The 25,844-nt window shown below is 35.5% G+C and overlaps 1 protein-coding gene across 3 annotated transcripts in view; it reads left to right on the top strand.

The window, feature by feature from the left end:
* The first annotated feature begins 6,143 nt into the window (after window positions 1-6,143).
* The window catches only part of zgc:153372 (uncharacterized protein LOC767695 homolog), a 52,729-nt gene continuing 33,028 nt past the window's right edge, over window positions 6,144-25,844 (top strand). The window contains exons 1-11 of one of the 3 annotated variants that reach the window (XM_051129189.1): window positions 6,144-6,432; window positions 7,473-7,603; window positions 7,687-7,837; window positions 7,994-8,130; window positions 8,227-8,296; window positions 8,424-8,505; window positions 9,132-9,263; window positions 9,449-9,591; window positions 9,680-9,802; window positions 10,452-10,530; window positions 19,161-19,251. In XM_051129189.1, the coding sequence (XP_050985146.1) occupies window positions 6,340-6,432; window positions 7,473-7,603; window positions 7,687-7,837; window positions 7,994-8,130; window positions 8,227-8,296; window positions 8,424-8,505; window positions 9,132-9,263; window positions 9,449-9,591; window positions 9,680-9,802; window positions 10,452-10,529 (1,140 nt within the window). In that variant the 5' untranslated portion in view covers window positions 6,144-6,339 and the 3' untranslated portion in view covers window position 10,530; window positions 19,161-19,251. Of the gene's footprint in view, window positions 6,433-7,472; window positions 7,604-7,686; window positions 7,838-7,993; window positions 8,131-8,226; window positions 8,297-8,423; window positions 8,506-9,131; window positions 9,264-9,448; window positions 9,592-9,679; window positions 9,803-10,451; window positions 11,361-19,160; window positions 19,252-25,844 lie in introns of those variants that run through there. The other 2 variants (XM_051129188.1, XM_051129187.1) reach the window with 2 other exon arrangements.

Below are 25,844 nucleotides of genomic sequence, written 5' to 3' on the forward strand. Positions count from 1 at the left end.
TCAGAATAAACCTGTCGTTTATGTCTCGCAAAGGTTTTTCCCCCTCATGGTATTGTCCCGATTTAAGTCTCCAGTAGTGTATGACCTGTGCTCGACCCTTGGCTGCACAAAAACACATCTTACATGCAAAAAGGAAGTTAGAAGGAATCTGTTTGCTGTACATGGAAACCTTGTCTTTGGCTGACTAAACCTTGCTGTTGACCTAAATTTTATCTGCTGTGCCCTGAGTCATGACCTTAATTCCTGTCGGTCGCGATGACATAGATGTGAGAGGAAGTGATAGGACAGAGATGACCTCGTGCATCACCGGGGCCAACATCAAGACAGATCAGTGGCCTGTAAAAAGGTATTCTGGAAGAAATGGACACTCTGCAACAAAGAACAACCTGCCTCGGGCCTACAGGGTTCTGCTCACTCGCATCTAAATACCGAAGTTTCTAAAACCTCAAAAATGACATGCAGACACATTTCTATGACAGAGAGTGGAGCACGAGGGGTTTTAATACTCAAAAGCTGGGAGAAGCACGCAAGCCTGTTTTTGAATATGAGCTTTCTTTTATGTTTTCCTCCAAAACTAGGTCATATAATGTAGGCCTACACCTCCTTTTATGCGTCTGTGTCAAAGTGAGGGGGTAGGGGGTGGCTGAAGTGAGAGCTGATGGGATTAACTTAAAGCTAAAGCAGGTCTGAGTTGTACATAAGTGTGAATCAAAAATGCTTTTGGAGTTTCAGGGTATGCTAACAGATCAAATCATCCTCTGCAGTGCTTTGAATGTTAAAAAGCAATCGTTTTGCTTGTAAAGGAAGGGATGATAAACCTCTGAACAACTGGAAAGTGCTGTCGGGAGGGTCGGTAAAACAGCGGCGCCACTGATTAAGTGGAGGACACTCTTCACATTCCTGCTGAGTTTCTTTTACAGATCCTCTCCCTCGTAATTGGACAAGAGCTTGCGTGCATTTTTGATGGATCAAAGAAAGTTGCACAGTTGGCATGAATCCGCTGATGTGGAACAATACATAAAAAGTATGCTCTGCTTGGCTGATGATAGCTAATGCCCCTTGTGCTTAAGCGGGAAATTCTAAATCATACCTGTGATTTATGGATCTCTGAACTCCTCACATGAAATATGACTTCTTGGCTCCCTTACAGCCCATGCATGCACTCCGATCACTGAAGTTCCACTTATACAGGCCCTGTAACCTAAAGCACAGGACTTCACAGTATGCACATACGCATCTAGAGGTGCCCACATCTTTCCTACAAATTTAGCAAAGAAATATATCTCACATCCCTGCTGATTGTCTTTTATTATGTGGCTTATTTTGGAACTCATAACAAGGAAAAGTGTGTGTAAGAGACATGAGATCATGCATATTCCATGTTTGATCAAACAGAATAGTCATAAAAGAGATTCATGTGACCCAGTTTTGTCTATGAAAATGACATGAATATATATACATATATATAACTATATCTCACAGTAGATATGCTAGATTACTATGAGGAGAGGGTTGTTTTTTTTTGTTTTTTTTGTCCCAGTCACATTTACATTTACCATATCAGATCATCAATATTCTATTCATTAAAGCCAAGTATTAATCTAATCAAATTAGAGTTTTTGGGCATTTAACATTTATTCGAAAATTACTCAAGGCAGTAACAATTTAAACAACATTTTATTTGTCAACTTATGTTCAGCTATTGTTTTTAATAATTAACTTTTAACTTCTGAATTTTCGGATCATCAGTCATCAAAGCTGTGTAAATACTGGTCACAGACATTTAGCCTACTTTAAATTTCACAAAGCTGATTACTCACTAAAAATTCCCACAGATCATGTTTTCAGGCCAGACGAAACAAGGTGCTTACATCAAAGTGTGTGAGTTGTTTACTTTTTTACATTAGTCTTCCCATTTACGCCTTTATATTGCTCATTCAGACTGATTCGCGTTCGCGCACGAACAAAAGAGGGCGGGATTTATCGAATGAACTAATCACAGCCGAGCATTAGCAGTCATATCCAATCATATCGCGATAGAGGCATTCCCTTCTCTCACATAACTTTCCCCAAATCACCGCACGCTTTAGGTCAGTGTTGCCAAGTCCGCGGTTTTCCCGCGGAATTGCAAATAGGTATAACTGTAGACCGGAGATCTGAGATGGGGCGTGAACTCCAAAAGTGGGCAGAACCTCCAAAATGTGACAGGGTCTCCTCGAGCAAAGACTTGCACTATTGGCTCTGGCTTCAGCCAGCTGTTATAGACTTACATTTTGGCGCCTTAGAATTATAAGGTTCTATCTGACAATTTAGTTATTCACATATTCTTATTCGGTGACAATTTATTTACATTATGTGATGTTTCTTTTGTAAGCTGTGTACATTTTGGGCTTTTTTTTTTTGGAAACCTTATAATTCCAAGGCGACGATTTGTTGCCGCAGGTTGTTTTTCATGCCCGCGAGTTGAAGTGACCCCAATAATGAAGTGACCCCCCCCAATGCAATTTTAACCATGGGATCCCCGCTCGAAATGTGACTGGGCTACTTTTGGGCTAGTTTTGAGTATCAGTCAGTGTTGGGGAGTAACTAGTTACATGTAACGGAATTACGTAATTTAATTACAAAATAAATGTAATTGTACTTAGTTACAGTTACTGAGAAAAAATGTGTAATTAAATTACAGTTACTTTTGAAAAAAGCCAGTGACTACAAAGGGGATTACATCTGAATTTTTTCACACACCCACCTCCACTTACAGATTTAATTGACTTCTTTCATAAATTGCATTGACTGCTCTAAAATGAGACACAAATGTTTCAGGAGTTTAGGACACATGCTTATTTGATAACTGTTTTATTTCCTATTTGGGTTTATGCATAAACTTTATTTTTTAAGATTTTTTCCAAGGCATTGTTAGATGCTAGTGTTTTCTGTGATAACTATGCAAACATTTGATTTCAAACCCAGTTTCATATCGATTAAACTATTTCTTGTTATGATTTCAAATCTGTATTTAACCTCGCAATGAGTTAAATAAGTAGCCAGTAGCCTCGTGGTTAGTGTGCCGACATATAGCGCAACTGCGCTCACGATGACCTGAGTTTGATTCCCGTCTTGAGGCCCTTTGCTAATCCTGCTCAAAGTCTGAATTTGTGGTGGCTGTGCTTTAAATTAAATTATTACATGGCTCTGTGGAATGCTTGATTCTGATTGGTCAGTCATGACATTCCAAGGTATGTTATTCCCTAACTCAGACTCATTTAGGGCAACTTAATCAGTGCTATATGCTTGATAGTTTTTCTTGGCGGAAGCTTTGTGTTTGGTTAGCTAATAAAATATTAAAGCTCAATTCAATATTATGTAGACAATTTCTTAATTCTGTCATCCTGGCATCGTGGACTCGCTCTATTTTTATTTTTTATTTTTTGTACACTGTAATGGATTATAAGATAACTAACAAACTAGTACTACTACTTAATTATTTATGTAGTGAAATGTTGTGTAAGAAAAGTGGTATGACTGCACTGTATCCCTAAAATGTCTAGTTTGAACTTGCCGTTTGCTAGCTACTGATTTCTTCATGGAAGCTTTGCATTCAAATATTTCAACTCAGATCAGTGTTTTCGTGTCTAATTATTTTGACATGAAACATCTAAATAATCTATCAAGCAGCTGTGTAATATGTGGGATAATGTACATCCAGCCAGTTGTTATCACAAAATAAAGATGTATGTTATCCCTTACTTATTATAATCTTAATTCAAGTGATAAAGGATTTTGAAAGTCTGACAGTAATCAGTGTTGAGTGCTACTGTAAGGTTAACTCTGCCTGGTTTAAATGTTTCAAAATGATTAACAGTTGAAAATATTAGAAATTTAGAAAAGTAATTAAAAGTATTAAGTTACATTACTTTAATAAAGTAATTGAAAAGTTACACTACTTATTACATTTTAAATCAAGTAACTTGTAATCTGTAACCTATTACATTTCCAAAGTAACCTTCCCAACACTGGTAGCAGTTGGGCGGGTTTTGTTGTGAAAACCTGGCAACCCTGCTTTAGGTGGCTTGTTAAAACTTAATGGGCTCAGGAGAGGCTGAGAGAGATGTGGATTTATGCTGTAACTTTACCTGCTGGTGTCACTATTGGACAGTGTTTCATTATTACAGGTGAGTTATACACTTTTTAATGTTATATTTTGTAATATTGGCGTTGTTTTATTTTTGTATTAGAAATTATTTTGTCGTCTAGTATTTTGAGAAGACACTCCCCTGCCTCCTCAGAAAATAAATAAATTTCACATTAGATATGCCAGATTACTATGAGAAGAAAGAGTACAGGGATGAATATATCTATCCATCTTGATTTCTCTGTCTGATCTAAAGGGCTAAAGGTTTTTTTGTTCATTTCCCGGACACGACATTGTATAATCCATCTGAATGCCCACAGTGAGTCAACACAGCAGGATCTTGATGCTATCCTGGTATACATTGTTCTTGCGGTGAAAGGGAAATAACTAACCTTGAATGTGTTGCAATAGCTCGCTTTAACTAGACCGTCTGAGGGGTTCAAAAGGGCAGCAGAGGTTAAAATAGACCTCAGAGATTGTACGTGTGCATGTGCGTAGGACAGAAAGGGGAACAGTGGGGTTTTGTTTGCTGAGGAGAAGGCCGACTGTGTGACACTGTACACATTCCCCTCCTCTGACTTCCACTTTATTTGATCTTCCAAAGATTACCCTTTCCTTCAACTTCTCATAACCTTTAGTCTGGCAGTGAACCCTTCCCAGCGTAGATGTTTGTCAGGCTTGAACTGACAATAACCTCTTGCTTGCCTTGACTACAAAAAAAGGAACAGAAATTAAACAAATAAGTCTGGGACCAAGACCGAGGTCAAGTTTTGGAGCTTGACAACTATTCGTTTGTCAGAGGACACAGAGGGGGGTGGAAATGCCGCACAGAGAACACTGGCTTTGATGTCTCAGTCTGCGGTACAGTGGTCATGGACTTAGAATACAGTACAAAGGGTCACGGATTAAAAAACAGAGCTTTGATAAACAGTCAGGTTAACTTATTAATCAAATCGGATACAATGCATGTGAATGAATGCTAATAGCGTACAATTCCTTTAGGCCTGAAATAGGCAAGTTCAAAGAACATTTCGTACGAAATGGAAATCGATAGTGCTTTACATTAGCGTAATAGGAGAGAGCAACTGTTTGAGAACAGAAATAAGAGGAAATTTATTTAAACTGATTTTTAAAAATATATATATTTGTATTACTTACTAATCATTTATGAACAAAAAGAGTAAGTAAATATTTTAAAAATAATTAATATCAAAATCAAATATTTCATGCATTTATTTAGAAGTGTATTTTTTTAAACGCCCTTCATTTACTGTAGATATTTCGTATGCATCAGTAACAGAGTGTGTTGTTTATTTTATCGCTTTTGTAAAGATCAAAATACTGTAAAAGCTCAAACTAGCAAACACTGAAATGAATTTGAGACTCATCTCTCTGACAGAAAATGTCTTGTCTTTGACAACAAAGGCCTTTCAGACTCGTCCCACAGATATTTGCTTACAACAGGGTGAAACCAGACATACTTGGACCACCCTTTAATCAAAGTACTGGCTGTTGTTTGGTAAAAGACTCAGGACTCTGAGGGCAGAGTAAGGTCACAGCTGACTGATTCTGCTTAATGTCAAGCAGGACACTGTGGGAAGAGTTTTCCAGTTCCATGCACACACACGGGAGAGCAACAATGTCTGTATTCATCACAGCATGTCAGGCCTCTCTTCACACTACTGTCTCTTAACTGTGCCAAGACATCATAGCTACCAGCACCATCATCCATGCTTTACCAAATATATACACTACCAAAGATATGCACATCATATTTGACAAATCAATGATTTATCCTAGGTTTAAAATTCCCAGTCTTACTCTAAAAGTAAATTATTCCACAACTGGTCTGGAAGATACTTTAAGGAATAAGGGAATAGACAGAATGTTGCACAGACGTCTGCCAACTGTTATTAACTTAACTAGTTGTTATTGGTAGAGTGATTTGTCAGTGTAGAAAGGTGTGCCACGCAAATATGGACGCGTTGCGCCCTCAAGTGGTTAGTAGTGATGTACTTTGATCGTTCATTTTTGCACGAACAGTTTGTAGCAAGGACTTTACCCCAGAAGCTGGGTAAAAATAAAATTTAGCCGATATTACGCAGTGCAATATACATTAATAGGTTAGATATTAGGTCATTTATTTCCTCAACAGCACAAACTCGAAGGCGTTCACAAAAATACATCTATATACCGTTTGGTTTGTATTTATGAACTACGCTACCACTTTTCTACGTACTCTGGCTGTTCGGCGTACAGTACAAACTCTAAGCATGTCTTCTGCTGTTCATGAAAACGTGAAGGTAAGCGGTGACAACGCACTTTCATATCATGTTTACGTTCACTGATAGCGACGCGACCAACGACGACAACGACGACGACGTATTCACTTTAATCCCATCGTTTACACCTGTGATTAAAAAGTACTTTTGCTTTTGAGGGGTCTAATAAGAGTTCTTGATATAGTTTGTGCAGATTTATGCACTTTAATTGAAAGTTGAGTTCATGTGAACGTTTTTACATGGCAGTCACATGACCAGAAATGTTTGAAACCACTTTGTCCTTCAAGATGTCTTAATAATGATCCTCAAATACTACTGTTAAACGCATGTGATATTTGAATATTTATTTATGAAAAGAGAAACGCTTTCAAAAGAGGTCAAGCAACCTTCATTGAAGCACTTGACATGAAGTTATTACTGTTTCATTCTTGATGACAATTTGAGCAATATTTGACTCTAGTTTCCCCCTGGATTAGAGGAATAAAAAATATTTGCATATTTATCAATATTATTCATTATTTCATATATTATTAATAAACATTTGCAAGCATTTCAATGTGACCCTGGACCACAAAACCAGTCATAAGGGTCAATTTTTCTAAATTGAGATTTATACATCATGAAAGCTGAATAAATAAGCTTTCCTTTGATGTATAGTTTGTTTGGATAGAACAATATTTGGCTGAGATACAACTATTTGAATATTTGGAATCTGAGGGTGCAAAAAAATAAAAATGTTGAGAAAATCACCTTTAAAGTTGTCCAGATAAAGTTGTTAACATTGCATATTACTAATCAAAAATTAAGGTTTGATATATTTACAGTAGAATTTTTACAAAATATCTTCATGGAACATGATCTTTACTTAATATCCTATAATATTAATTTTGACCCATACAATGTATTTTTTGCTATTGCTACAAATATACCCCAGCGACTTAAGACTGGTTTTGTGGTCCAGGGTCACAAATGTGTCATCTAGCAAAAACCTAATGGGCTTTAGCATTTCTTTTAGGCCACCACAACATTGCTTTGCAAAGCTCTTTCTTTATTACTTACAGAATTATTATGGCTCTCGGCTGGAGACTTCAGATGACTTGCAGACCAATGCTGCGTGTGTCATGCCCTCCAGACCTCTGCCCAAAAGTGCATGTGAAGCCTTGAAACAAGTCCACCCAGATGTTTGCAAGAGGTGCAACATCACTGAGATTGTGCCTTAATTTTGTCAGCAATGAACAAAATGATACAATAAGTAATTTTTATACAAATCTGCAGATATTTTGGCTGTGGGCTGGTGATTCCAGAGAAGTTGGAAGGATGTGCGGTTCTTGATCTGGGCAGTGGATCGGGAAGAGACTGCTATGTCCTCAGCAAACTAGTTGGGGAGAGAGGTCAAGTCATAGGACTGGATATGACGGATGAGATGGTACTTTATTGATTGATTTGAACCTATTTTATGAAAGTTAAGTCTTAAATAACCAAGTAAAGAGTGTTTACCCACTGTATAAGTGGAATATGGAAAAGTGTATATAAATATGAAAGTAACTGCAATCTTTAACTTTTATGTTTGCTCCAAAATTAGATAGTTTCCTCGCAAAAATATGTCCAGTACCATCAGGAGAAGTTTGGATACTCAAAACCAAACACTGTGTTTGTGAAAGGATACATGGAGAAGCTCAGTGATGCAGGAATACAGAACAACTCTTTGGATGTAGTTGTGTATGCACATCCTTCGGTTATTTATAATATTTTTCATAAAACATAATATTAATCTGCCTGAGCAAAAGTGGTAAAAAGGCCAATTATTTTCTCTAGGTCAAACTGTGTTATATGCCTGTGCCCAGATAAGAAGACTGTGATAAGTGAAGCTTACAAAGTTCTGAAGGTGAGAGATTTCCATTACGTACCTACTGAAAATGTTCCCTCATTATTGTATTTATGCACTTGTTGCTGTTTCATATGTAAATATGTATCCATATGTAAATGCTCTTTTAATGTAAATGATCTCATAGGAAGGTGGAGAGTTGTACTATAGTGACATGTATGCAAGCAAAGTAGTTCCAGACTCTTTCAAGGAAGATCCAGTTCTGTGGGGTAAACTTGATTTCCTTTTCCAACATTTTTTCATTTAATACATTTTAGAAATTTAGACCAGGCTGCATTCATTTATGGGGCTGATTAAAGTTAAGACTTAAGGAAAAAAAGACAAAGATATGTCAAAATTGGTTCTCACTGGGTTTACACCAGTCCTATCTTAGTATAATTAAGAAACCTTATACATTTTATTAATTTTTATTCCATATTATTAGAAATATAGTACTTGTATTAGTATTATTAATAAAATTATTAATAATAATGTTTATTTAATATTTTCCATTTCTATTTTAGTTTTTATTTCTTTATTTTAGTAATTTTCTTGTTGGTTTTTAAAAAAATATGTCTATATAGTTTTCATTTTTTTTTTTTTTTTTAGTTTTAGTTATTGTAGTCTAAATGAAAATGAGTAATGTTTCCTAGCTGAAATAATTTATTTTATTTTGGTTTAGTTTAGTTTAGTTTAGTTAGTCTTTATTTTATTTCAGATGGTTTTAATGTTTTCAGTTCATTATAATAACCCTGGTTTGCAGAAAAAAAACACCTCATTAACATATAAAATGTGTCTCATCAATGCAAAATTGAATTTGATTTGGTGGGTTTAGGTGAGTTCTTGTTCTGAACAGGTGAGGGAATGGCTGGCGCCCTCTACTGGCAGGATCTGATCACTCTGATGAAGGACATAGGCTTCAGCACTCCCCACCTGGTTGCAGGCAGTCACATTGTGGTTCACAACCCAGAACTTCAAAAAAAGACTGGTAACCTACTTATTAATTCATATATGTGTATGTATGTATGTTTTTACCCTCAGATTTTTGTATGGTAACAGCATTATAGCTGAGCCACATTTGTTTGCATGTGGTTTTCTATGACTTGGAGGCAAGCAAATGCATTAAAGTTTAATATGCATAGTGGTGCTTTGACCTACAATATGTCACTATAGGTGATGTTAAATATGCATCTGGAACTTACCGGATCTTTAAACTGCCTCAAAACTCCATCAAGACCAGAGCGCTGGTCACATATAAAGGCACCGTGCTTGACTGCGCTGATTGTTTTGAAATTGATGCCTCTCATTCCTTTAAGGTAAACTTATTTTTTATTTATTTAATAATTTTTAAAAAATATGTTATTATTACTTATTAATTAGTCAGTCCTATTAATTCTATTCCAGACAAATGTCCCAGTGGAGGTAGATGCAGAGATGGCCGCCATCCTCCAGAACACCCGTTTCTCTACAGACTTCGATATTACAATGTTAGACACTCCAGATCCAAACCAGAGCAGTCCTCCACAGGTAACTGTGATGTATTGTGGACATATCTTTCTTTTGGTATATAAGGTTTACTTTACGAATTATGTTTTTTTTCTCTAGAAGTTAGAGACAGAAAGAACACTCAGAAAGGAATTAGTCTTAGGCCCTGTTTACACTAGTGCGTTTTCGTTTTAAAACGTTTTTAAATGAAAATGATCCTTGTCCACATTGGCATTTCACAGCGTTTCAGAAATTGCATTCCATCCACACTACACAAATATCAAATTAAGCCAAAAACGCATGTCACATGACCATTCAGGATGCATACGTCATCAAGGATGTCTTATTTAAAAGAAGTGACTGTAATAAAATTGACTGTTATTCCTTGGGGTGTAAAAATACTGTAATTTCTTTTTTTTACTTTGCATTTTAACGGTTACTTTTCTTAAAAAATATTATTATAAAATAATATTTTATTTGAACTAATTATTGCCTCATTGCTATTATATATGTATTTTAAGTCATTTTAAAGGCTTTTGTTTAATTATCTATTTAAAAAAAAAATAATAATAATAATTATCAGATTACTCGATTAATCATTAGAATAATCGACAGATTACTCGATTACCGAAATAATCATTAGTGACAGCCCTAAAACGTAGCCTTAATCATTGTTTTTTATTTTTTCCAGTATTGCCACCTTAGCCCCTTCCTTCTCGCGGATAAACTGGGCGCCTCAGTCAAACAGTGCTCAAAGACCGGACACTAAGGTAAATTTGGAGAGTCTGGTGGATCATGTGACGTCTAGATCACTTGGGAAGTGAGAGTATATGGTGTCTTTAGTGCTCATTTCATAATTTTTCTTTTGATTTGAGGAAGCTGTTTGTCCGGTGAATTGTAAAATGACTTTTAAAAATGGCAGAAGCCTCAACAATGAACAACAGTAAAATGAATTAAAATATTAATGACAGAGTTATCCACTTTTTATTCATGAGTAATCTAACCAAGATTGTTGTCCATGCATTTGTATTTTGATTTTAAAACTTCCAACATATAGTTCTCTTTTTCTCTTCTTCTTTTTTTTTGTGCTGTAGTTTGTACTTCTTTTTGTCTGGCCTCTATTTCTTTGTCCCTGTAAGACAGTAAACCAACTCAAAGTATTGGCACTTGTTTTCCATTCTGCATGAAATAAGGCAGTGCTGATATTGATATCGATACACAGTCTCTCATTACTCTGTTAATTTAATTTCTCAGCAGTGCAAATTATTGTTGCAGTTCTTTTTTCAGGTCATTTAGTACCAAGCTCATTTTGTAAATTCCACACATAATGCTATATAAATGTAGTTGTACCTTTATTCTTTTTATGGCTTTACTGTTGGAATAATCATTGTTCTGGTGTAATTTAATTCCACTTGTTTACCAATGCATACCAACACTGTTGAGATGACATACTGTATGAGACATGATACTGTATGTGAAACTAAATCTATGTAAGAGAATACTTTTATTATGCATAATTTCAAACTCTAATTTTGTCTAAAAAAGTGAAAATATCTAATTCTGTGTATTTAGCGTGAATAAAATACTACCTTTAATATTAGCCTCAGCATACATAGATGGTTGTTTTATTAAAAAGTGTTTCAAATGTAATTTCCACCATCATTTTATTCAAAATACACAATTTGAATTGTGGTAGAAATTACATTTTAGAAAACCTTACAAATGACAAAATATGTTCTTGTGATGGGTAGATATTTACTGTTGGACAATGTTAGTAGTTCAAAGTGTATAAACTGTGTTTTTAGGTAAATTTATGTTTAGTATCCAAAGTGGTCATAGTTGAAGAAACACAAATTACATTTATAAGCAAAATGACTTTGACGCATATTATCAGAAGGGATAGCATTAACTTCCCTTATTCAATATAATCGTGATATTTTTAATAGCAGGATGTAGACAGATCAGTTACTTTCCCTGAAGTCTCTTGAGTAAGGCTTTGCCAGTAATAGGAATTTCATCATACTTTTTTCCTCATACATGTAAGCTTATCACAGCACTTTAAATACACGAATAAGATGGGACTTAAGTATGTGTGTAATCTCTGTATTGTTCTGTCCTTTCATTTGGTTGGAAAAAGTCCTGCTTTAGGTATGTCATTGGACTGAAGGTGGCGCCAAAATCCGCAACGTGTTCCCACTTTAGCTCTGTAGTCTGTGCTCGGTATGTTATTGCATTTTTATGGTTTTGCAGCTTGCAGTGCAGAACCAATATGATTAGACAATGATAACGGCATAAAACAGTCATAATTCAGTAATATGAACAGGCAAATTACCTGCATGACAATTCATCCCAAGCAATCAATGAGCATTTTCTGAATCTCATTTATAGTAATTTACTCGGAGACTTAATTTGATAATAAAACCCTAGAGAAGAAAGAAAAATGTTCATAATGATGCAAATTCTTCCTTTGGATAAATCTGATCAGTGCATTATAAACCGGGCTGCGTTGTATTAAACATCGCATGTGACAAATTGAGTGTGCGAGGGTTTATTTCGTTTGGTTTCTCTGGCGTTTATCTCTGGAAAATGCTTATATTGGACTATCCTATCAAAAATTGCACTCCCGGACTTCTCCTCCGGGCTCTGAGAGGGAGTGCTGTGATATTCTGAGTTGTGCGGAGGAAGCAGGTGTGGTGTAAATGTAAACACAGCGCTGAGGAACGGCTCTCATTGTCCTGGTTTCACCTCTCCTAAAGTGCTGGTCTTCTACCGCGTGCCCAGAATGTATCCCATTACTCTCAGCCACTTAATGCTTGACGATATCCAGAGCTAAAAAGCCTCTACTGTCAAGAGACACTGTGAATGGAAGAGTAAGCTTCGGTGTATAAGACCACACACTGATTCCAGTATGATGCTCATCTTCTGAGCTTGTTCACATATCATGTATCAATGACGTAAGGCGGCGTGTTGTACTAGAGGACTGATAAATAGGAACTGTGCCAGTTATGTTTTCAAAAATGAGTCTTGCATTAAAGGAGAAGTTCACTACCAAAACAAAAATTTACAGATAATTTATTCACCTCCTTGTCATCCAAGATGTTCATGTCTTTCTTTCTTCAGATGATAAGAAAGTATGTTTCTTGAGGAAAAAATTTCAGTAATGTTCCCCATATAGCAGACTTCAGCGGTGCCCGCGAGTTTGAACTTCCGAGGAAGAAGGGTCTTATCTAGCAAAATGATCGGTCATTTTCAAAACAAATTGACAGTTTCTATACTTTTTAACCTCCAATGCTTGTCTTGTCTATGTCTGCGTGAACTGTTTTTTTCCGTGTCAATACAGTTAGGGTATGTCGAAAAACTCCCATCTTCAAAATCGTCCTACATTGCTGCAAAAATACCGAGCCAGTGTTTATAAAGTGAACATGCAAAGAAGATCAAACACACAAAAACTGATAAAACAGCAAAGTAGGACATTTTTGAAGTTGAAGGAGAAGACGCATTGGAGTTTCTCTACATACCCGAACTGTATTGTCCCGGATTACACAGACTACGCATGCGCATCGCAGAGAGCATTTGACATTAAAAAGAATATAAATTTTCAATTTGTTTAGAAAATGACCTATCATTTCGCTAGATAAGACTCTTCTTCCTCGGCTGGGATCGTTTAGAGCCATTTGAAGCTGCATTTAAACTGCATTTTGAAAGTTCAAACTTGGGGGCACCACTGAAGTCCACTATATGGAGAGAAATTCTGGAATGTTTTCCTCAAGAAACATAATTTCTTTATGACAAAGAGGTGAGTAGATTATCTGTAAACTTTCGTTCTGAAAGTGAACTTCTCCTTTAAAGGGTTAATTCAAGCAAAAATGGAAAATCTCTTATTACTTACCCACCCTCATGTTGTTTAAACTTGTAAGACCTTTGTTCTTCTTCAGAACACAAATTAAGATATTTTTGATGAAATCTGAGAGCTTTCTGACCCTCATAGACAGCAAGAGTCCTTCCACATTCAAGGTCCAGAAAGGCATTTGGAATTGTTGAATAAAGTTATTTTGGCTTTTTTTGTGGTTGAACCACTGATGTTCTTGGTACCATTCTGGATCTTGTACAAAGGTCTTACGGATTTGGAACGACATGAGGGTGAGTAATTAATGACAGACTTTTTGGGTGAACTATTTTTTCAATGACCAACTTCCTTTACAGATTTCAAAATTTGAGGTTTATGGATGCTAGTCCGTGCCATACTAGTCCTAAATACATTACTGTTCAAACAGACCTGATCTAGCTAATCAAAGTATTTAGAAGTGCTAGAAACTTCCAGGCAGGTGTGCTGGAGTTGAACTCTGCAGAACAGTACCTCCAGGAGTTGAGTTTGACACCCCTGGTCTAGATCCATAATTGGACACCTTCCAAATGTTCCACCTCATATCAGAGCATTCTTCTAACCCGACACGTCTGAGGCAATACTGGAAGCTATGGGAGCTCAACCGGGTCAGAATGGGAGTGAAGAGGAAAAATAGAACAGTGCTCTTGACCTGCCCTCAGCCCCGCTCCCACAGAGCCTGACCTGCAGGAGAGGCTGAGGGATATCTTACCCATGCTGCTTGACTAGCCAACCGAGATCAAAAGCGCTTGCGGCTCCCCTCCCCTCCTGTCCCAGCCAGGAGCTGATTGAAGCGATTCATGACCAGGTCGTGACCCCTGCGTGCCAGGCACGGCTGAGGACAGACAAGCAGCTTTTCTAAGCAGGTTTTGCAGGCTCGAACTGAAGCAACCACATCTTTATCAGAGCATTTCACCTTTCCTGGCTATAAATCATGCGGTTTGCTTTTACATTCACCTGTTCTTCCTTTTGTTTTAAGTTCTATTGTGTGGCAAATGAAATCTCAGTCTTGACGTCAACATGAAACCATATTTGCAACCCATTTAACTTGAAGAGTCTGATGTATGAAACAAGATACACTTTTCAATAATCTCCACAATGAATTAACTAACATACTAACCAACAAAGAACAATATGTTTGTTAAAGTATATATTAGGACCGGCAAACAATTAATCGTGATTAATCACATACAAAATAACAGTTTGAGTTTGCCTAATATATGTGTGTGTATTGTGTGTAATTATTATGTATGTATAAATACAAGCAAATTCATGTAATTTAAGAAATATGTATATGTATTTATAATAATTTTTATAGAATTTATATTATATATAAATAAAAATATTGTGCACATAAATAACATATTTCTCTTAAATACATACATTAATTTGTGTGTATTTATATATATAATAATTACACACAGTACACACACATATATTAGGCAAACTCAAACTTTTATTTTTTAATTGTTAATTGTTTGATTAATTGTTTGCCAGCCCTAGTATATATTAATCTTTGCTAATTTTAGATTTTTAAAAATACAATTGTTCATTGTTAGTTAGTTCCAAATAATGAAAATCAATTAAAAAAAATACTATGGTGAAATTAACATTAATTAAGATGAATAAGTGCCTTGGAAGTGTTTTTCATTATAGTTCATGTAAACTAATGTAGTTTTCCTTTTAATAAATAAAACATGTGAAATGTCACCCAAACATAACGCAAATGTTGAAGGGAATCTAACAGGAGTTTTATTTATGAAATTTATTGTATTTTAATTTTAATTTTTGAATTTTGTGCTCTTATTTTAATTAGAATTTCTAAATCCATTCCACAGAATTTTGGAATTTAAATGATGGAATTTTGCGGTTTGTCTGTAAAGGTTTGTAAAAAAAATATATATATATATGTTAATGTTTTATTTGTACACCCTAAAAAATTACACACTGCCGTTCAAAAGCTTAGAATCAATGAGATTTTTAAGGTTTTTACAGAAGTCTCTTATGCTCATCAAAGCTGCATTTCTTTGGTCAAAAGCAACAACAACAACAACAACAAACAGTAATATTGTGAAATATTATTGCAATTTAAAATACTGGTTTTCTATTTTAATGTACTTTAAAATATTAATTCCTGTGATGCAATGCTCAATTTTCTGCATCGTTACTTTAGTCTTCAGTGTCACATGATCCTTCATAAATTATTTTAATATGCCGATTTATTATCAATGTTGGAAACAGCTGTAATGCTTCATATTTTTTGGAACCGATTTTGATGAGTAAAAAGTTAAAAAGAACACCATTTATTCAAAATAGAAATCTTTTCTAACAATATAAGTCTTTACTATCCATTTGTATCAATTTAACACATCTTTGCTGAATGAAAGAAAAGAAAAAAAATGATTGCCCCAAAGTTGTGAATAGTAGTGTATATTGTTACAAAAGATTTAGATTTTCAATAAATGCTGTCCTTTTTAAACTTTTTTTTTATTATTATTTATTAAAGAATCCTGAAAAAAGTTTCACAGGTTCCAAAAAAAAAAAAGAATAAATAAAAATAGAAAAGCATTACAACTTTTTCCAACACTGATATTAAATCAGCATATTAGAATGATTTCTGAAGGATCATGACACTGAAGACTGGAGTAATGATGCTGAAAATTCAGCTTTGCATCACAGGAATAAATCACATTTTAAATTATATTAAAATAGAAAACCAGTATTTTAAATTCCAATAATATTTTACAATATTACTGTTTTTTTCTGTATTTTTGATCAAATAAATGCAGCCTTGATGTGCAGAAGGTACTTCTTTAAAAAAAGCATTACAAATCTTACTGATCCTGCTTAAAATTCTGTCTAGCTGAATTAGAACTTAAAAAAGTTGCAATAGATTAAATTATTTTGATTGGTTAAAGAAAATGAAAAACACGACTTAAGTTTGTGATGACAATGTTATAAACTCACTGTCTGCCTTGATAAGTCTGTGCAACTATCATTACAAAGGTTTCATACAAGTAAACGCTTTGATGCATTGATTTAGCTTTGATCTTTTTGGATCCTTTGATAAGCAAATATTTTTGTTCCTCACTATCTGCCTTTTGTGACATTGTTCACTTCACACAGGCCTCTTTTTTCCCCTCAAACGTCCTTTCGTAAAGTCTGCGAGTCTACGTATTGATTCTCGTTATACTTCCTAGCATGGGGCAGCTTAGTCCTTGTTCAATGTCGCTTTCTGTTTTAATTAAAAGGTTATTAATACGGTATCAGGCGAGGAGATTAGCCCCGCGGTTATTGAGGGAGAGCTTTGTGGAATCACAATGTCCATTCTCTTGGGCCCTGTCAAATTTATCAGGTTCAAGGGCAACAATAGGCACTAGAATATCAGCTAACAGATCCATGGAAGCTTTTGTCTTGGCCGGCGAGAGATCTAAATTGCCCTGTGTTGTTAAGCTAAAAGCTTATTCAGAGGAATGCTAAAACCCTCGCCTTTGATCTCTCAAGCAAAAAAAAAAACAGATGAAGGAGAAACGGAGGAGAAACAACAATAGTGTTTGGTTTGAAGGATTTCATTATTCCCATTTGATCGCTCGCCGTTTGGTCACTGGCTCGATTGTACATCTGAATTTGGAGCTCTGCATATTCCATTTCGTATCGACGCGAGCGTCGGTTAATAAGGGAAATCCCAAGTTTGTAAAACAAGTTGGAGAGTGGAATAACAGGGGTTTTCCTGTTCCCTTTGTGAATTTAGTTTAATGGTCAAGGACCCTGCAGACAGAATGTCTTGGTTAAACACAACCGCTTCCAAATACAACCATAACAGTGCTTAAATCACCAAATAACCTTTTATTTTTTCACTGTCTAGACGTTCCGTGATTACTAGATAATTTAATATCCAATTTACGCAGGCTCTAGATACTAGTTGTTCGTTTTTTCCTCTGTTAGTAAAGAAAAAGAAATAAGATGACAATCCAGCAATGATAAACCATTTTTAAAAAAGTCCACTTCCAAAACAAAGATTCACATATAATTTACTCACCCCCTTGTCATCCAAGATGTTCGTGTCTTTTTTTCTTTAGTCGTAAAAAAAAATGTTTTTTGAGGAAAACATTTCAGCATTTTTCTCTCCATATAATGGACTGCTATGGTGCCCCGATTTTGAACTTCCAAAATGCAGTTTAAATGCGGCTTCAAACGATCCCAAATGTGGTTGTAAACAATCCCAGCTGAGGAAGAAAGGTCTTATCTAGCGAAACAATTTGGTTATTTTCATAAAAATAATACAGTTTATGTACTTTTTTATTCTCAAACGCTCGTCTTGCCTTGCTCTTCTTGAACTCTGTGTATTCTGACTCAAGACAGTTAGGGTATTTTGAAAAACTCCAATCGTATTTTCTCCCTCAACTTCAAAAATCATTTCAATATCATCCTACATCGCTGCAGAAGTACCGACCCAGTCTATGCAAAATAAACATGCAAAGAAGTTCAAACACCCTTAATGAAAAAGGTAAAACAGCGATATAGGACGATTTTGAAGTTGAGGGAGAACATGAGATGGGAGTTTTTCGACAAACCCTAACTGTCATGAACTGGGAAAAAACAGTCCAGACAGAGTAAAACAAGACGAGAATTTGACATTAAAAAGTATATAAATTGTATTATTTTTATGAAATTACCGATCGTTACGCTAGATAAGACCCTTCTTCCTCGGCTGGGATAGTTTACAAATGCATCTGGGATCGTTTGAAGCTGCATTTAAACTGCATTTTGGAAGTTCAAAATCAAAAAACAATTTCTTTACAACTGAAAAAAAAAGAGCCATGAACATCTTGGATGACAAGGGGGTGAGTACGTTATATGTGAATCTTTGTTTTGGAAGTGGACTTCTCCTTTAAGGCAGGGCATAAGTAGATTTTTGTTATTAAAGGAAGGAAGGAAGACCTGACCTCTGTCGTACTACTCATTATCACAAGGGTCACACCAGAGGTGAGGGAGCTTTATCGCAAAACTGCACTTCCCAATTAACCCACAATTCATTCTCTCGCACAGACAGGCTGTTTACCGTCACAAATACATCCAATCACATTCACCGCCTTCACAATATGGTAGGTCTGCCAGCCAATGAGATGTTATTGTTGAGATGCTCATAAATGTGTTGTGCCCTAGCTACCTTTGTTTAATTTTATAGTCTTTGTATGCTAGTATAATGTGAGCAATTGATGAACACGACAGTTTTATTATAGACTCTCAATAGGTTGTAATGCTTGTCAAATGTCAGACGACAGACGAGTCAGAGAAATTTATATGCATTTTTTGACATAGGCTAGCACAGACAATGTTCCTTTTTTAAAAAGCGTTATTGAGAAGTGTTTTTAACTTGTCAGGTGTCACAAAGACCAAGTGAATAATTTTCCATAGTTTTAATTTGAATTTAGGGTAACTACAAGAGTGAAGGATGGGTGAACCGTCATCTAAATTTTGCATACATTTTACCTATGCCTTTGATTTATTTCACAGATATTATGATGTGAACTGCACCTGATGAAATATTACCCCACTGCCACAGAGCGTATGCAAATGGAAAGACCATCAGAAAAACAGACAAAAAAGCCAAGGCCAGCTGATTGCAAATTGTGTACAGTACAGATCCCATGAGTCAATGTGGTATTAAAATTACTCTATCAAAAATTCTGTATTTCATGATATTGACTTTCCATGTGCACCTGGTGGGTGGGAACCAAATTCATCATCCTCTAGAGTTACATGCAAGCGTTACTGTGTCAGTTTGAGGGTAGAGCACTCAAAGATTTATATTTCAGCACCTCCTTATATAAACATCTCAAGACTGAGGATACACAGGCTAAGAAAATGACAATTCCCTGTGGATTCTGTTCAGTTTTTACTCTTTTAAGTCTGAGACTAAGGAAGTCGGGTGTTTTTGGGTAGAATTTTAAATTAATGTTTACAGAAATAATCAAAAATAGTATGCACTCTAGAAGTTTTTACCTTTATTTTTATTTTTACTGCTCACACACAAGACCATTAAGCAATACAACATTCAGTGAAATGCTTTATAGGACTCACTGCATCTTTAAGAATTAACATAAGAATATTAGAAATTAAATATGATAAATGAGTCAGAAATAGTTATACAGATTAATAGTGGTGAGTAAACTTTTTTATGAAACGATATCGATTCTTAAATCCTTAGAATTGATTAGTCTAGTCTGTTTTGAGTTATTAAATGGAACATTGCAGAGCACCTCCCATCTAAAAATCGCAATAAGCTTTTGTGCTTTCTTACTTTTGATATGAAACAAAGCCTCAGGTTTCAGATTCAGTCCATTACAGCCTATTCAAACAATAAATACCGCCTCATTTCAATAGAAGAATCACGTGAACTGATCGTCTCCTTCGTTTTAATACCAGTTTCAGGATGAAATAAACGTGAATTAACAGCCAAAGGTAAGTTAAAAGAAAAAATACTGACCTCAGGAAAAACATATTAAGTAAACATAAACTCGTTAGTCAGCTAAAAAAATATATTTTTGCTAAATATATGCACCATATTCATAATATTTTTTTACTGTTCTTCAATGTTTATATTTGAAAAAAAAAAAAAAAAAGCGTCAGGTTTTTATGACAGCCACCATTTAAGTTTATATTCCAAAAAACGAGTTGGAGTAGAAATATAATTGTTATTGTAAGTTTATTATTTAAAAAAAATGTGTAAGTTAAGCTTTTGTATTCAAATTAGTAAATTTTAACTTTCAATATTATAGTAATGTAGTACTGACTATTTTGCAGCATTAGTTGGATGATTTTTTTTCTTAAGAAAATTTGGCATGTACTATAACTGATATATATATTTCAAATAATCAATATAGAATTGAATCAAAATCGAATCAAATCGTTAAATTTGTGCCAAAACCCAGCCCTATGAAAGAACATTAAAAATAGAAAGGAAAAAAAAAAGGTTATTTTTAGACACATTCAGATACTTACTTTAAAGAAAGGCAGTGGATAAAACATCCGATTCTTTCCTGCGGGACCTTCTGTAAAGCTTGTCTTAGCGAGTGACAATAACCGAGGGGGGCGGAGTTTAACAAAGGGTCACTTGGTGCACAGCTGAACAAATCCAGCTGCTAGTAAGGTGTTTATTTACTGTTTACTTGTCTATTAGCTCTTTGACTTCTTATTTATTTACAATATTTATAAAAAATCTTTTAAAAAGTGTCAGACATGAGGTTAGGCGGTTCTATGTCATGCTGACGGGCACTTTTTTCATAAGGGCCTTATGGGTGGAGCAAACACTTACTCCACTTGTCATGTGTGCTGTGTTGGCTTGAGTCCAAATGGACGTCTAATAGACCCTATTCTAGGCCCTCAGCACTGTGGTCTAGATCCCCAGGGTCTGATTAGTCTCAAGAATAATTCTCGAAAAGGGCACGGCGAAGACAAGGTTGCTTCTAATTTAGGTTCTAAGCAGCGGAGGAGCAAGTGTGTGGTCTGGAACAGGCATGAGGAGTTGATAGTGCTCTAAAGCCCACTTGAGTTCTGCATATCTCGAGCTTTGACTCTAAGTGAAAGTGTTAGTTCAAGCGGCCTCGCTAGAAATAGTATTCCTTTCGTGAGAGACTGGCTCAGAGGGATATTTGTGTCTTGTGATTGCCTTAAGACAGTGTGAGAAAGGCAAAGGCCAGAGGAAACGTATCCTGATCATAGGAGCATGAAGTTTGTGTTTATGGTGAAACACTGATGTTCTGTTCACTGAGTGCCTGTGAAACCAGACGGAAAAGTCTGCCCGGGTTCACAACCTACCTCGAGGCACGGTAACTTATTTTCACTGCTGCAGCTGGACATGGAAAATGATCCTTGTCTCGTTTGACATCCAAAACATACACTTGAATAAAAATAAATGGAATAGAGCCATGTGATATAAGTCCTATCCTGGAAAAAGATGCTAGAATGTTTTTGTGAGTTTACAAAAGTAGAGAAATGTGTGTTTTTTGAGAGCCAAAAGCTTCTTGTGGGCAAAAATAACTTGACAAAATGACGAATTTTATTACTACAGTGCCGTCCAGGGGTCATTTGATTGTGTGTGGTTAAAAAGGGAGGAAATAAAATGTAAATTTCCTCAGAAACACAATTTTGCCACTTTCAGTGTATATGAAACTCTACTGTTGTAATGCACATCCTGCTTCTTCTTCTTCTTCTTCTTTTTAAAATAAATGTTTAAAACTAATACTGTTTAAAAGTTTAGGGTATCAAGCTATTTTTTTTTTTAAAGAAATGTATATTTTCATGTATGTCGCAGTAAAGAGACAGTAAAATATGGAAGCCCCTTTCCGCCACTGAATAAAAAATAAAACAAAATAAAAACAAAAATTGCGACTTTTTATCTCACAATTCGGACTTTTTCTCACAATTGTGAGTTTACCTCTTGCAATTGTGACTTTTTTTTCTTGCAATAGCGGGTTTACGTCTCACAATTCTGACTTTTTTTCGTACCTCTCGCAAAAATAGTTTTTCTCGCAATTCTGACTTCTTTTTTACATTTGAGAGTTTACATCTCACAATTCTAACATTTTTTTCTTAGAACTGTGAGATATAAACTCGCAATTGCGGATTATGAAGTCAGAATTGCGAAACATAAACTTGCAATTCTAAGAAATGAAGTCAGAATTGTGAGATCTAAATTCAGAATTCTGACTTTTTCTTATAATTGTATGATATAAATTTGCAATTGCGAGTTATAAAGTCAGAATTGTGACAATTAAACCCACAATTCTGACTTTTTTTTGCAATTGCGAGTTTATATCTTGCAATTCTGGCCTTTTTTTGTCAGAATTGTGAGATATAAATTCACAATTGCAAGTTTTAAAGTCAGAATCGCAAGATACAAACTTGCAAATTAAAATCAGATTTTTGAGATATAAACTCATAATTCAGACTTTTATCTTATAACTGTATGGTATAAATTCACGAGTTATAATTGCAAGACATACAAACTTGAATTTGCAAAAAAAAAAAAAAAGTCAGATTTACAGTATTTTATATCTCACAATTCTGACTTTTTTTTTTTTTTTTTTTTTGCAAATTTAAGTTTGTATCTCGCAATTCTTACTTTTTTCTCACTATTGTGAGTTTGTATGTTGCAATTCTGACTTCTTTCTTGCAATTCTTACTTTTTTTCTCAGAAACTTTGTATTGCGGGTTATAAAGTCCAGTTCTAAGGTTCTAAGACTACGTTTATATCACACAATTCTGACTTAATAACACACAATTGCATTTATACAGTGGTCAACATTTAAAGTGGATCAAAACCTTTCATCAAATTTGCCCTAAAACCAAAACAATACCCGTTCTTGTCTTAGAACAAACTTTGATTAACTTTTTTGATCCACTTCAAATGTTGACTACTGTAAACCTGCAGTTCTGAGGGAAAAAAGGCACAATTGCAAGATAAAAAGTCACAATTACCTTTATTATTTTTTATTCAGTGGTGGAAACGGGCTTCCATAGTAAAGACATTTGCAATGATACAAAAGTATGCTGAAAAACATGTTTTACGTAGTATGTATTACAGTTTTAAGCACTACTACTATGAAGAAATGTTTCTTGAGCAGCAAATCAGCATATTAGCATGATTTCTGAAGGATCATGTGACACTGAAGACTAGAGTAATAGCTGCTTTTCCATCACAGAAATAAATTATATTTTAGAATATATAGAAATAGAAAACAGTTATTGTACATTGCAAAAATGTTCTGTATTTCTGAAACGTAAAAAATCTTACAGATCTCAAACTTTTTAATGGAAGTGTATGTACCACTGAGCAATACCACAATGAAATAGTGACGTTAAATTATTATTATTAACAAACATATTATATCATTTAGGCACCTTCCACCTGTCTCCCTTTACTTTTAGTTATGTCCTCCCCAACCCTGACTATTACCAGTTTTTGCTTCGAACTAATTTTCAAAAGTGTAAAAGAGATAATAGCTCTAATTTGGTTAAACGCACATCCGTGCACACGTGTTAAGCTTAAGGTCACAGAGGAGTGACTGACTTGGGCTTGTCTGACTGGGCCTCTTGAAGCATGGCCTTTGCATTCCAGCGCCCAGACAAGGGCCAGCAGCTCCTATGAGAGAGTGAGAGGGAGGAAGTTTCTGCAGGGAAGGGATTATGCACAGTTTCCTCCCCCTCCCACTCGCTCTCTCCCGGTGCTCCATAAACTATGTCGGAAAAACAGTAGAAACTTAAACCTGCTCCTCAGGTCCCCGACCCTGCAGACAGGATTATGCTCTCCTCGCGTTTGCTGTATCTTTTTCGGCTCTTCACTTTCTAGCTTTTTTCTTTTTTTTTCTAGTCATGTGGTGAAGGATGGGCCAATCTCATTGGAGAACGGAGCAGGGAAACGTTACAGCTGCACAATGCTGAAGCCGGTTTTCTGCCTGACAGGCACTTAAAGCGATTCCACTCATGGATGAGGTAGGGGGTGCCGGGTGGGGAGGGGGGTAATAGATCGTTCGCAGGAAGGGGGAAGGTCGTTTCACTTCTTTAGCTCCAAGTTTCTGCGTGGTCTAGACAGCAGTTATTTCAAAACCTTAAATGGAATAGACTGTGAAAGGAGGATGCTTTACTTTCTTTATGATACTCAGAGGCCAAAAGCATGGTAAGTGTGTTTTGCCATCTTTGCCTAGACAGTTTTCACATTTAGAGAGAATAAAGTGTATTTGTGCCATTATGTACATGTGCGCACATGGACGTGGACTTTCGAATATTTCCAATTTTTACCTTAATAATAGGGATTTTTTTTCTCTGTGCTCTTGTATTGACTTTTCAAACAAGCTCTGTGTGCCTTATCAGCTGAAACTGAGAATCGAGGCAAAAAGCCAAGCTTTGTGCTTGAATTCCAGACAAGTTCATGGCCTGGTCTGGATTCTTAGTCTTTTGCTTGGAAACAAGTGAAAACAAGAGGCTGAATTTACTTTCGGCAGTTCCTGGTTTTATATTGTGTTTTTGCCTGTATATATATACAGGCAAAAATAAATAATAAAATAGATAATAAATAGATAATAAATGATGTGAAATATTTAATATTTATATAATCATAATGTGTATATATATATGATTATAAAACAATACCTTGGTGTTGTTTTTTAGTAGGTTTCTTATGTTAAATAATATCTGTTTAATAAGTGAATTATGCTTTTAGGGGCACATGTCTAGTCCAGTTTTTCTTTGGCGAGAGCAAACACTAACCAGCAGGCTCCGTCACTTTCAAGGACTTTCTGGGAATAGCTTCCAATATTTACCTGTTCATCGCTGCATGAATCCTGTAAGCTGTTTATTTGTGTTGTCTGCTTAGTCATCCAGTTTCAAGTTTTATGTGAATAAGGAAAAAAACCCTGAAAGGTAAAATCATTTACATATCTTGTGCTGTTCAGTACATCCAGTGCTTCTGTCAAACCAGTTTTGAAGTTATTAACCATTAAACAGATATATTACATTACGCCGGTGATGATTGACATTCCTGTGGGTGCGGAAAAGCTGTTTTCCTATTCAGGCTTTTGGTGAGTTCACTAAACAACCCTGCCGGGAATACTTTTGAAGACCTACATTCATCGAGTCGGCAAGATGGCCCAATTAGCCAAGTTAAGGTTTTTAGTCTGAGGTGCCATGCATGGGAGTAGCAGGTCAAGTGTAGATCAAGAAAACTGTAATTGGAGTTCACAGAGGATTAGGACAGATTAGATCCATCGCGTTCAGATTTCTGGTGAATGTGGAATTTCTTGAATTATACTCACACGTTATGCTGTTACGTATTCCAGCAGCCTTCTGGGAGCCATTAACGAGGGAAAATTAATCGCACAAATGTTTAGGAAATACGTGTGATTTGTTATAGACCTATCAGAAATGACTTAGTGTTCAGGGACTTTTACTTTGAACAGGCAAAGAGAAGAGCTGTACTTGGCAGGTGAGAAAGCATTGTTTGAAGGTCGTCTAGTAACTTTGCTGTAGTGACTTTTACCTTCCACCACCAAAATGTCGCCCTTGTGACGTTTACATCTCAGATTGGAGGATTTCACATAAAGAAAGCTTGACAATTGAATAATATCACATGCAAAACATTTTTTAAAGAATTTTTATTAGATATATCCTATTCAGTAATTTATATTACAGTATAAAAGT

The sequence above is a fragment of the Labeo rohita genome, chromosome 15, assembly GCF_022985175.1.
Source record: "Labeo rohita strain BAU-BD-2019 chromosome 15, IGBB_LRoh.1.0, whole genome shotgun sequence".
NCBI lineage: Eukaryota > Metazoa > Chordata > Actinopteri > Cypriniformes > Cyprinidae > Labeo > Labeo rohita.